The following is a 13,681-nucleotide window of genomic DNA, read 5'->3' as shown; positions in this document are numbered from 1 at the left end:
CAGTGGGTTGCCCAGTGGAGAGCCTGGGCTTTGGGCCCACCTGGTCCTGGGTTCACATTCTTTTCCATTCCCTGGACCAGCTATGTAAGCTTGCTGGGCCTGCTTTCTTCTTGTGACTTGGAGTGAAGTGGCCCGCAGAGGGCAGTGAGGGTTAGGCCTGCCAGCACAGCATGGCTGCCCCGGTGCCTGGCACTTAGCAGGTGCTCCCTGAGCGGCAGTGGCTTCTCTCCAGGACTCTACTGCTGAGAAGCCCAGATCTCCATGTCAGGCTCCTTGCTGTCTCTCCAAATCTCTGCCACCAGTACTGGGGGTGGTGCACTACTCAGCCCTGGGGTTCCACCCCAGCCCATGGCCCGCAGCTGGGCATGCTTCCTAGGAAGTGCCAGATGGAAAACTGGCCCTCTTCCTTTCCCACTCCTCTAAGATGCTAATGGTCACTAGGGCCATCTTGGACTACAACGTGTGTGTGTGTGTGTGTGTGTGTGTGTGTGTGTGTGTGTGTGTCAGTGGGAAAGACACTGGCCTGGCAGCTGGGAGACCAAGTTCTATTCCCAGGAGGTGCTGGGCAAGTCTCCTCATAACCCTGGGCTTCTTTGTCATATGGAGATGCTGGACTCGATGTTTTCAGGTCTCTTGCAGCTTGTGATGTTCATGTGTATAAGCTTGGGTTTGGCCTCCGATTCCCTAGTATTAGTCGCAGAGTGTGCACAGGCCAAGTGTCTACTAAGTTGAAGCACAAGAAATTGCCAATTTGTTCAACCTAATAGTTCAGTGGCACTTCCAAGCCACTTAACTTCTCTTGGCTTCATTTATCTCATCTGTAAAAGGGGAAGGAACGCTGATGTCTCCTACCTCACTGTTTTGTGACAGTCAAGTGTGACACCGGGTGAAACTGTATTGTCACTGTCAAAGAGCCTAATGCAGTCGTTACCGCATCCTCAGTGGTAGGTTCACTCTTAGGACATGAGGTGGGGCCCAATGCCAGGATGTGTGCCAGGGGTCCCTGAGCTGGCCATGGGCTTAGCCATCATCTTGCAGGCTGAGGGCACTTCCTCTGCCTGTCCCATGCCTCACAAACCCTCTGGGCCACCTCTTGGGATTTTCTCACCAGCCTAATCCACTGTTGGCCCCTGGGGACCCACATTGCTGCTGGTCAGCCACAGCTCTGCATGGCTATCCTCAGGAGGCCTGGGTCCCTTGATGGTTGCTCAGTGAGCCCAGCATCCCTCAGAGGCTGCTACAACACATTTGTGTTGAGGACAGTGTGGCTCAGTGGGTTCTCTGGAGTCATACAGCCTGAGTTCACCCCCAATGGACTGGGTGACTGGGGAAGCCCCAGTGCTTCTTCAGGCCCCAGGCCCCTCAAGTGTAAACAGGAGCAATGCCGCACACCCCGCAGGGCTCCTGTGAATCCAGCAGCCTGAGCACAGGTAGTCACCGCATCCATGTGCAGACTGGACACCCCATCACTCCACACACCCAACGGCCTCACACTGAGTTTATGGTCCTGGCCAGGCTAGGCCCCGGGACCGTCAGGGTGGGAAGGACGGCATGTGCTACATTCGCGGAGCTGTGGGTACTGATGCTGACCGAATCACGCAGCTACTCACCAGGCTGGGAGTACACGGTTCCCACATCCATTTTGAAGGACCCCACTAGGGTACCACTTCGCAGCAGGTTCTTGGAGTGAATCACCTTCCGGGCAGAACCACCAGCCACCAGTCAGGCCAGGCAGGGCTGAGGCTTTCCATGGGGGTAGGGATGGGGTGGTCTGATGGTGGCACCACCTGTCTTTCTGGGGAACAGCTTTTTGGAGGTTATTTGGTAGGGCAGAGGCAGCTTGCCGAGGCTCAGCATTAATCCCTCTTTCCCTCATTTTTGTTGGCTGCTAGGTACGGGTGAGTAGGTTGTACACTGTACATAGGCACCTGGCTAAACAGGTGACAGAGGCCCAAATCAACTTGTGCCCCACTTGCCTGGCTGCGTGTCTGGGCATAGGGCTGGGAATGGGGCTTTTAGTGGTTGGTCCATCCAGAGGGATCCCCTTTTTAAGCCTACACAAAGGTGCAGTTTAAGCTAGTGGCCCTGCCTGCCAGGGCTGCTCCCCACTCACCGAGATCTTGATGATCTTGTCGAACATAACGTCAGGAGAGACGTGGAAGTCGAAGACAAAGTACTAGGAAGGGGGGGACAACCCAGAGCTGCTGTCACCCAGCTGACCGTGGCTGGGGCAGTGCCGGGCCCCTCCCTCCTGCCAGCACCCCGGCCATTTCCCCTGCACCCTGAAGTTTAGATGAACAGCAGTGGCAACCACTGGTCCTCCCTGACTTTGTGGCAGGTGGAAGCTGTGTGGCTTTGAGCAACACATTGTCTGATCTGTTTCCCAGGCTGTAAAATGGGGGTAAAGACACCCACCTAGAATCTTGTTATGATGAGAGATATTACACGATACCATAATATACATTGCAGTTATACAGGCAACACAGACATTTCATTAAACCACAATGCTCCACTGCCTAGAAGATGTGTCCCAATTTCAGCAATGTTTAAATGTAAAATGAGGTGTGAACGACTTAATTTGCTGTAAATATAAAATGCTGTGGGTGTGAACAGTCCTCTTGAGCTGGGAGCTGCCACTCACTCCCTGCCCCATGTCTCCTGGCCTTGCTGTGCAGGTGTCCGTCGGGAACGAGGAGGGGGTGTGGCCACAGAGGGACCACTGCTTTGGAGAATTTGTGGGCAGAGACAAGGAAAAAGTGTTGCCAACATGCCTAGGGCCAATGTCTGAGGAGAGTCTGATCCTGGCTGCTGGAGACTCCTGCTAGAGCACTGAGGGTACAAGTGCTGCCTTTAGCGCCAGACAAAGCTTTAACTGTCAGGCCAGTCACTTCCTTCCTGAGCCTCAGTTTACCACCCTGTGATGCAGGGATAATACTCAAAGCCCATCCAAAGGGGTCTGGGAGGCATGGTTGTGAAGTCTAAATGAGTTGACCCCTGTCAAGTGTTCAGCCTGTGAGCGCGCGTGGTCAGTGCATGGTACATGGTGACTGCTGTGTGTGCAGCAAATACGTGCAGGAGGCCGTGGCTGGGGGCCGCTGAAGCTCTGGAGAGATGGGTGGAGATCTAGACCAATGCAGGTGGCAATGACCCCTTGGGACTGCGGAGATACCCGAGGAGAGTAAGGGAAGGGACTGATCTAGGGCAGGCCTCCAAGAAGCAGCAGGATTTCAGCCGAGGGGACAGGGAGTGTGTCAGGAAAGACAATGAGGGAGGGGGTGGCAGGAGGGGGTGTTGAGAGGCTGGAAAGGGAGGGGCAGTCAAAAGAGAGGGGCGACGTGGACTTGCACTTAGGGATGACATGGTCCTTGGTGACCTGGAAGGCAGTTTCAGTGAAGCTAGGGGCAGAGGTGGAGACATGATGGGGAGAAGGGGTAGTGGGGACTGTTCACGGAATTGGACTGTTGGGGGAGGACAGAAGTACGAGGGATTGGGAAAGGCCTGGCTATGTGGAGGGGCGGACAGGTGTACAGACAGATGGACAAACTCCTAGTTCTTGTCCCTGAGCATATGGGGTTTTCCATAGTTGTACTCGGGGAGAATACATGGGAGTAGAACACCTTGTAGGCAAAAGAGGAGCCAAGAAAAAGTAAAGGCAGAGTTGGGGGTGCTAAGCAGATTGGGTGATGTCAGGTTCTTTGGGAAGAAGAAAGAGAAGGATCCTGGGCAAAGGAGAGAGGTGGTTTAGGCAGAAGGAAGACACCAGTGGCCAGGACCAGATGCACCCAGGCAGAAGGGGCCCTGGCCTGGTCTTGGATGGTCAGGTTGTACTGGGAAGTCAGTGGTTGGAAGCCTCGCTTCACACGGAGACAGGTCTGGAGCCAGGCAAGAGGCCAGGCCAGGCCAGCTGTGTCAGCCCTGGGCAAGCCCCCGGGCTGAGTGAGAGCAGGAACTCTGCACTCTGAGCACTCTGTGGGTATAGTCCTTGTGTTTCCTGAGTGTAGTCCCCTTTCATAACCATTTAAAAGTCTAAGTCATGCTGATTGCTCTCATCTCCCTCTATTGTGTTTAGTGCAGGTGAAGGAAAGTTCCTGCTAACTCAGAGAAGTAGCCAGAAGAAGTAAACTTCTGGGACCAAGGGCATTTTTCTTCTTCCTTTTTTTTTTTTTTAAGATTTTATTTTTTTATTTGAGAGAGACAGAAACAGAGACAGAGATAGAGCATGAGCAGGGAGGAGAGGAAGAAGCAGGCTCCTGGCTGAGCAGGGAGCTTCGATGCAGGGCTCACTCCCAGGACCCTGGGATCATGACCTGAGCCAAAGGCAGATGCCCAACCAACTGAGCCACTGAGGGGCATCCCCTCACCAAGGGTATTTTTCAATGAAGAAGAATGTGGTATTGGACAAGAAGCAAAAGGAAAGAAAGCCTGCTTCAGGACCAGAGGAATCAGGAGAAGCAGTGGTTGTTCATAATGGGGTGATTTTAAGCCCAGGGGGACATTTGGCAATGTCTAGAGACATTTTTGGTTGCCACAACTGGGTGGGGGTTGCTACGGGCATCGAGTGGTTAGAAGCCAGGGATGCTGCCCAACATCCTACAATTCACAAGACAGTCCCCTACACCAAAAGTTATTTGGCCTAAAATGTCCACAGTACTGAATTTGAGAATCCCTGGTTTGGAAGAAACAGAAAGTAACCAAATCAGAGCTATTTGGATTTGTGACAAAAAACGAAACTATGATCCAGATTTAAGACTCACGGGAGTGGAAGGAATAGTCTTAGTGGATATAATTGGAAAGTGGTTACTAGGCTGGAAGTAGACATGGCCTGTCAGGGCAGACTGTCACCTCTGTGGCCCCTATGTTGCCAGGAATGGGCTCCAAGTACAGCACATGCTCAGCAAATGTTCGTTGCTTCCTTTGGGGGAGTATCCATTCTGCAATGTGTTACTCAAGCCCTCCAGGTACAAGCCAGGCTCTGGGCTGGGCCACAGTGATGCCAGAGACTGGGTACACTAGGGACAGAGACGTGAGGGACCAACCACAATTCAGGGCCATTATTGTCACAGAGAAAGAAGTGCATTGACCTCTGACCCAGAGAGCACAGGTAAGGCTGCTCAGCGGCATGGACACTTGGCCTGGGCTCTGGAGGGTGAGTAAGAGTTGGGCAGGGAAACAGTGTGGGGAGAACGACTGTTTCCTTGGGGAGGAGGAAGCCCTCTGAAAGAAGCATGAGGTGTGTGGGGTTGGTGCAAGGTGAGCCCTTGAGTCAGCTCAATGTGGCTCTGCCACTATTGAATAACCGTGGAAGGCCATGGGCACCTGTTTCCATATCCATTAAAGGAAAGCAGATTCTTATCTAGGTTGGAGGCTTTTCCAGTCAGGGATGTGACCTGATAGAAGGTCAGAGGTGGGGAGGCTGAATTTCCTGATTCCTGGGAAGGTCACCATATGGTGCTGGGGGAAGGGGGCAGGTGTTTCCTGAGCACAGATGTCCCAGCCCTGTGGGCAACCAGCTGTGAGAACCAGGCTCACCTAGGACCCTGGTCTGGGTCCCTGTGAGGGACAGAAGTGCATCCAGGCTTCCTTCCTGCTGATGCGCAGCTGGGGGGCTCCCCCTAAGTTCGGTGGCACCCTCAGCCCTCACCACTCCTCAGGACAGACATGGAGATACAGGACAAGGATGCCTCACTCTGGCTAGCTTGGCACCTTCACTGCCTGGAGCCCCCATGACAAGCAGACTGAATGCTCCCCCCAGGAGAAGGAGGGCTAGGGCCCCCAGGCCAGTCTGACCCATGCTCAGGCATCTGAAGGGCTCCTGGGCATCCCTCACTAGAGCTGATTAAGTTGGTTCCCTGCTGGAGCCCTAAGTCAAGGTCTTGTGTCAGGGGTGGCCACTCAAAGTGGTAGACAGAGTGCTGGGCTGAGGCTGATAGGCTGGGCCCTGCTTCATCACCAGCGCTCTTTGTGCTCTTAGGCAAGGCCTTTTTCATACTGAGGCCTCAGTATCCTCCTCTGTAAGATGGGGAGATGGAATTAGAAGGTCTCTGAGGTCCTCTGACCTCAGTGTGGCCTCAGATGGCTGCAAAGAACAGGAGCAGGAACCAGGCTTTTTTCTGTCATTTTGAAGAGTCAAGGCCAGTGCTCTGGAAGCATGGAGGCAGCCCAGCAGAGACGGTGCGCACACAGAACCCCACTCTGGCCCTCAGCACCTGGGCGAGGGCTCTCTCCAGAAGCTTCCATGTTCTCTGGTATAAAATGGGATTAATGGCAACAACCTCTGATCTTTGCCGAGGCCAGAAGAGGGGACACCCCTGCAGCATTTATAGGAGCACCTGGCTCACAGGAACCACTCTTTAATAGTGCCACTGCCCCCAAGGGGCTCTGGCCTGGAAACGGCAGGGACCAGGCCTCCTGCCACATTTAGGGAAGTCCCTTTCCCCACCTCCGGCCACAGGGCACTGACCTCATTGTAGTAGGGGCAGTTAGTGGACTCCTTCATGGATGTGTACTTCTTGTCGTCACCCACCTCCACGCACACCACGGGGTCCATGTTCAAGCCCACGAGCTGCCGGGCCTCGATCACAGTGATGCTAACCTGCAGGCAGGAGAGGCAGGCTGAGTAAGCCTGTTGAGACTTGGAGCAGCTCCTCTTGGAGTCGGGGCCCAGGAGCAGGGAGCCAGTGCTGGACGTGGGTTCCAGGGTGAGCACTGCCTCTAATCTGCTTGGACTGGGGCTCTTTCCCCACTAAACCCCAGTGTCTTTATTTATAAAGGAAAGGCATGGACTGGATCACCACTAAGTGTGTGCTAGAATTACCAGCAAGGAGGAGGGTGCTGGTTAAAAATGCTGGTGTCCCTGCCAAACTCCAGACCAAGTCAATCTCACCTCTGGCAGTGGGGACCAGGCATCAGTATTTTTAAAGCTCCTGGTGATTTCAAATGCCCCGCACACCCCCAGGCACTGTGGCTCGGCCTCATAGAGGCCTGCAAACCACTTCCCGGGATTCATGCATGCAGGGATTAAGCTATCTATGTCTTCATTAACATGCATTTAATTTCCTGCCCCAGTGTATCTCATTCCAAGATTGAAAGCCTCTGAGAGTTCTCTGTGTTTCTGGAATTTGGCTCCCTTTCCACATTCCTGGTTTCATCCTTTTGTACAATTTCTTTGTTTGGGAGCCTGAGCTACCTTTGCTGGCTTGATGCTGTGTGCTCTGTGACTTTTCAGGTGGCGTCCAGCTCCCTGGAATCTCACACCTATGCTGAGAAGCCCTTCTTCGGTTGTTCATTCAGCAAATGTTTGTGTGTGTGTGTGTATATATATATATATATGTATATATGAGTGTGTATACAGGGCAGAGGAGGGCTGGTATGTGTGCATACCTTTTCTGAATCTTCATTTTAAAGATTTATTTATTTATTTATTTGATGGAGGGAGAGAGGGAGAGAGAGAGAGGGAGAGAGAGGGAGACAGAGAGAGAGAGAGAGATGGGGAGGAGCAGAGAGAGGGAGACAGAGTCCCAGGAAGACACCTTGCTGAGCACAGAGCCCAGTGACACCGGGCTTGACCTCATGACCCTGAGGCCGCTACCTGAGCCAAAACCAAGGGTCAGATGCTTAGCCAACAGCACCCCCCAGGTGCCCCTCCTGAAACTTCATTTTAAGCAATCAATTCTTACTTTGGATTTAAAGGTGTTGGTTCCCATTGGGGTGGCCATGACAAAATAGAGGGACAGATTTGAGGTGTCTGGGCTGGCACTGGACAAGCCCCAGACATTCTCCATGACCAGGCGTGAGAAGAGACAACCATGTAGGCTCACAGAGCTAGACCTATCCATAAGGTTGTGTGAAGGTTAAATGAGGTACTGTGTGTCAAAGTGCGTCACGAACAGTAGAAAGCTCTAGAAAATGTGAGCTATTGTTATAAATGGCTTCTCAGAGTCTCCCTTGTATGTAGGATTCTGTAGATGTTTGTGATTATTCATTTGACTCTCTCGAACTTGCATTTTAACAAAATAGCCTGTGCTAAGCTAGTGTTAGCATTTACCACAGCTCATTCTTCTAATGAAACTGTAGGGGTTGCTTTTATGCTTCTCATCTTGGAGATTTGATGTATCAATTGCTGTGCTTTGATGCAACTTCTAAATATGATTTTACTCAAGAAAGTTATTTTCCCTTTTCATAAAAAAGAATAACTATGAAAATCATCATCCACCGTGTCCATCAAAGTCTTATAAATATTCTGAAGGCCAAGACAAATCAGCACATTAAAACTAATGATGTTAAGAAAAATAGAAACTTCAGTGCCAGTGAAAACATTGCCAAGAAAGTATACAGAACTGGAAACTGAACATTTACTAATTGAAGTAACACTTGAACTACGAAAGCAAGCATTTCTATTTGGAACTTGAAATGCCAAAGGGAATTAAGCTCAGAATCCAGAGCTCTGAAGAAGTTTAATGATCACCATTTCTTTAGAGAGCTAAAAAGGAAATAGAGCTAATTAACTTAGGCTCTGAGAAGTTGACTGTGAAGAGAGTAAGCTGACACTAGAAGTCTTTCCAGAATATTCTTGCATAGTAGTTCATAGCATTTTAAGCTCTATGAAACTTTTTATGGCAAAGACTTAAAAATTCTCGTTATATTTTCCCACAACTAACTCATCCTTTCCCTTCTATCAAGAAAAAAAAAAAAAAAGAATGTAATTCAAGACGGGGAAGTAGACAGACACAGTTTTGGTGTGATAAGGTAATAAGATATGCCATCAGAAGATTAACCTTCCAAATGTGAGCAGCTGGTTAGTTTTTGTTTTTTTTTTATCCAGAAGCCCAGTCATGATGATAGCGTTTGGCCCCCGATTTCTTTTCAGAACTCAAAGGGCTGGGGAGGGGAGGGGGGCAGAGGGCTTAAAGGAGCTGGTAGAGAGATAGCGGTGGGAAAAGAAAGGCTCCAGAGGGTGCTCTTTGCTGGCTGAGGGGTGACCCCGAGGGGAACCCTGAAAGTGCACCATTGAGATCATTGCATGGCATTGGTGGTAGAGGGGAACATCAATCCTGTTGCTTCCCCCTCCCCAACCTGGGGCTATATGGAGGGGAAATGTATCACTTGGACTTGAAATTTAAAACAAATTTTGAGGGGCGCCTGGGTGACTCAGTTGGTTGAGTGCCTGACTCTTGATTTTGGCTCAGGTCATGATCTTAGGGTCGTGGGATTGAGCCCCCACATCAGGCTCCCCACTCAGTGGGTAGTCTGCTTGAGATTCTCTCTCTCTCTCTCGCTGTCTCTCTCCCTCATCCCTTCCCCCCCCCCACTCTCTCTCTTAAATAAATAAATACATCTTTTAAAAAAATAGAAATAAACCACATTTTGAGGAGGGGATTGGCCATCCTTTCTTTCTCCCGTCATCAGCAGAGGACTTGATCTTTCCAGGGTGGAAGATGGGGAGGCAAATTGACCCACAAAGGGACCGACTGACCAACTGATTGGGGAGACTCTTGGTAATCATCTATTCAGCCCTCTCCTTTCAAGATAAGGGACCTAATCCTCAGATGGCTTCATGAAAGCCATCGCAAGGAACAAGGCTGAGTGTAAATCTATACCTCCGTCCTTGGGAGAACCCAAGAGTCTTGGCGTTCTGTGACCTGCTTCCATGGGATCTGATTGTGCTGCCAGAACATTGGTGTGGAGCTGGCAGGGCCCACCAGTGTGGCCCTTCTGAAACAACGTCTACCCTTCCTTATCTCTGGGTGGCTGAGATGTGACATGGCACAGCGGTTGGTGTGGTGCAGGCGCTACGAGGGTGGGGAGACCAGCTAGGCAATGGGTGCAATGTTGCAGTCAGGGAGAGGATACGGAGGTGATCTTGAGTCTTGGTGCAGGAAAAGAGGGCAGTGAGCACGCTCAGGACTCCATGAGCACCAAGAACATCTCTGCCAAGTGCTGAGAGCTTCGCTCACTCTGATGGGGAAGCTGTCTATTTACTGGGATGATGCTGTGGCTTCTTGCCTTTGAGATGCTAATAATCAGGAAAGGGTTTACTACATGTGACATATATTCTAACCAGAAGAGACAAAGGGGACAGGCAAGCCATGGTCTGTTCACTGGAGCCATCAGGGTCCTTTCTGGATCTGAGTTCAGCTAAACCCTCTCCTCCCACCAGCGGGGGGCGCTTTCTGAGCTCTTCCCAACTGGGTGAAGCCAAGGTCTCCAGAGAGTGACGTTCCTTTGATAAGTTTTCTCGCCTTCTCTGTTGTATTTATCGGAAGCAAGAATAAGTCCACACTTGCATCCCAAGAGCTGTCTCTCAACGTGTGTTAATACTTGTAGTTGAGATGTGAACACACTTGCCAGAAAATACTGTGTTACCAGGTTAAGTGCAGCAACCATTCTGTTCAGTTCAGAATGTGAATGTTTGGAGGGAGAAAGTGTGGTTCACTTGACAAAAGTCTGTTAAAAAGCATTTTGAAAGGGCCTTGAAAAAAAAAGCAGTAGGTAGTAAGGTAAAGATGAACAGGGACCAGAGTAGGTGACTGTCCCAAAGGCTCAATTAGAGAGACATTAGTCACTCTGACTGCTTCGGTTGGACACACTTGGATTTGAACCTTGGCTCTACCTTTGAATAACTGTGTGACCTGGGGTAAGCTCCTTACCCTCCTCATGTCTCATTTTCTCACCTATGAAAAGAAATGTAGTAATACCTATACTTGGATGGTTCTAAGAATTACATTGACTTAAATGGAAAGCACACACACACAGCATCCAGCACAGCCCCTGGCTCATTGCAAGCCTTTGAGAAAATAACAGTTATGTTAACAGGCACAACAATGACCCTATTTTCCATGTGTCCTTATGTGGCAGGCTGGTGACACTGGAGAGTGAACCGTATCTGAAAACAAAGACAAGCAGGTCTTTGTTCTTTGGGATTTTCCTATTCTTAGAACTAACAGAGGAGCAAAGCCCTGAACCCAGTCCTCTGGAGAAGCAAAGCTTCCAGAAGTCTTAAGATATTTGATGTTTGGGTTTTGGTGGAGACGTGAGGGAGCGACATTCTCAAACCTCCCAGGAGCCCGAGGGCTTGAGGCTGTCTAAAACCGCTGCCTGAGGCTAACTTTTAGGTACCTGGAAAGATGGTCACCAACTGGATGAAAACAAACTGAAGCAAGGATTACAGGAGACAATGGATGTCCTTGAGAAAACACGACCAGATGTACTGATACAAAGAAAGGTGTCTCGTGGTCCTTTATACCACGGAAGTGAGGTAGCTGTCCTTAACAAAGGGTACACACGGGGTCTGAGCAATTAGATGAAAGATACAGCTCTAACCTGGGAGAGGAGGCTCCCTCCGATTCTAGGCCCTGGTTCTGATACAGTGGCAGCCAGGTGGGGTCTCCCGAAGGCTCTGTTTCCTCTGACCAGTGAATGTATTCACTCAGCCTTAGGAATGCCCACAATCTTCTGACCTAAAGCTGAGTCTTGTTAGACCCCAAGGGAAGGTCTAGAGCAATGGGTGGTCCATGGACCCTCTTGTTTCCAGCTTATAAATAAGTACTAGGTGCTTCTGGTTTGTACATTAGTCTATTGTGAATTGTCTTAATGTAACTCAGTTTCTTAGGCTCTGATCAACTCTGCCCGGAAAGACAAAACTGGGAATGTGGCCTTGCCAAGCTCAGGATCAGGCTCGGAGGGCTGCACTGGGATTCGGGCATCCTGTGTGGCCCTCTCTCAGCAGCTACCAGCCATGTTCATGACCCACCCTGCCTGCACTGTGGCTATATCAACAATTCTATGGCTTCAAATCTCTCCCTATCTCAGTCATTTTGTCTCAAGTTTTAGAAACATACAAATAAAAAAATTAAGTGTTAATTTCAGAAAACACAGGAAAGAAAAAGAAAAAACCCCACCCACATTTTCATCATCTATGGATAACCAGGATTGACATTACTTCAAGCATTAAAATAATAGAAAACAACACATTTTGAAAAACACACCCCCTAAAAATCCTTCTTCAGAGGCTCTTAATTGTTAGAATATATATATAGTGGTGCTTCCTGATCTTTTTTATGGTTTTTCTGGGTTCCTCTAACTTTATGAAGTCCACTGCTGGAAGCAAAATCCTGAGAGGGCTTTGACCAGCAGAAGCAGAATTCTCAAGCTACTCTGTAGGTTGTACCTCTCTAGTAAGGAGACTCCTGAGTGCCTCCCACAAACAAGCTTACTTTGGAAACTTACATTCAGCTTGTGGTTCTCTATGACCCTCAGATCCATGCATCCAGAGAGTCTATAATGCACATCTGGCCAGAAGTCCCCACTAGAGTTTGAAAGGTATACAGCCTCTGGTTGCCCCACCTACCTGGTAATCCATGGGCCGCCCAGCACATGGCTCCATCTTAATGTCTGGCTTGGACCTGAGGAGGAGAAGGTACTGTCAGGTCTGGTGTAAGGGGACTGCGTAGAGGGGAGGAGGTGGGCTCTGGCAGTGGTTGAACCCTGGCAAAGGGCAGAGGACAGAATCATGGTCTTCAAACACTCCAGGACTATCAAACAGAATGGGGATTAGGTGTTCTCAGAGGCCCCAACAGAGACGATGAGCTAATGGCACAAGTGACAGAGAGATAGGTATTAAATGGTCAACAGGTTCAGATGTGTGCTGGGTACCTCTGTGATTTCCCTTGGCCTGCAGGTGTTCAGTGACCCGAGAATAGGCTCCTGCCTTTATAGGGACAGAGGTGTGAGACATTCAGGAAAAGAAAGGGGTGGGGTTAGGAAGAAGCTGGCCAAGGGCCCTGATTCTTCGCTACCTCAATTCTACACACAGTGGGGCCCTGCCTGAAGGGGCAGAGGCAGTGTGGGCTGCCAGACTCCTGCATACTCACCTCTTGTTGGAGACGTTGGTGGTGAGAGCTGTGACAGAGGCTAGAGACACAGAATCGGGGTCCAGCCCATCCCCCAGCCGAATGGCCAAGCGGTCAAGGTCCTCCATCTCCAGCACGGCCGGTTCATCTGCCAAAGAAGAAAGTTAGGTGGACTGGATGGTGGGATAGTGACTGTCTTTCCCCTTTTGCTTTGGCATCCAGGAAACTAACAACCAGAGTGGGTGAACCAGGTCTAACATTTGCTTAGAATGTTATGGCCCGTCTATCTGCAGTGTTGCCTACCTAATCTCGATCTTTGATTTTAATTGATATTATATCTAGTCTTGTTTTTTTATTTTAATCTTTAAAATGTTTTAAAAAAAGATTTATTTGCTTATTTGAGAGAGAGAGGGAGTGAGCAGGAGGGGCAGAGAGAGAGAGAGAATCTCAAGCAGACTCTATGAAGTGCAGAGCCTGACGTGGGTCAGATGCTCAACTAACTACGCTCCACCCAGGTGCCCCTTTAAAGACTTTTTTAAAAGTTTATTTATTTAAGCTATCTCTACACCCATTGTGGGGCTTAAACTCCCCACCCCAAGATCAAGAGCCCCGGGCATGCTCTACTGACTGAGCCTGCCAGGCACCCCTAGTCTTGCTTTTTAATTTTGATTGAATGTAACTCTTTTATTACATATTAACCATATAAACACTGAATACCCTTTGTGGATGAAGGTAGGAAATAAAGAATCCATAATTACATACCTTTTGAACAATAGCTATTCAACCATTTATTAAATGGCCTCTAAGTGCCAGGCACAGTGCCAGGCAATTTA

The 13,681-nt window shown here is 49.7% G+C and overlaps 1 protein-coding gene across 4 annotated transcripts in view; it reads right to left on the bottom strand.

The window, feature by feature from the left end:
* Positions 1-13,681, bottom strand: part of OTOF (otoferlin) — a 95,850-nt gene that overhangs the window by 26,950 nt on the left and 55,219 nt on the right. For all 4 annotated transcript variants that reach the window (XM_041755249.1, XM_041755247.1, XM_041755250.1 and 1 more), the window contains 5 exons: positions 12,870-12,996; positions 12,347-12,401; positions 6,461-6,592; positions 2,114-2,176; positions 1,611-1,695 (listed from right to left, as the gene is read on the bottom strand). In XM_041755249.1, the coding sequence (XP_041611183.1) occupies positions 1,611-1,695; positions 2,114-2,176; positions 6,461-6,592; positions 12,347-12,401; positions 12,870-12,996 (462 nt within the window). The remainder of the gene's footprint in view (positions 1-1,610; positions 1,696-2,113; positions 2,177-6,460; positions 6,593-12,346; positions 12,402-12,869; positions 12,997-13,681) is intronic.

This window comes from Vulpes lagopus, chromosome 5 (genome assembly GCF_018345385.1).
Source record: "Vulpes lagopus strain Blue_001 chromosome 5, ASM1834538v1, whole genome shotgun sequence".
NCBI classification, from domain to species: domain Eukaryota; kingdom Metazoa; phylum Chordata; class Mammalia; order Carnivora; family Canidae; genus Vulpes; species Vulpes lagopus.
Note: the sequence above shows the minus strand (reverse complement) of the source record. Positions and strands in the feature narration are given on the sequence as shown.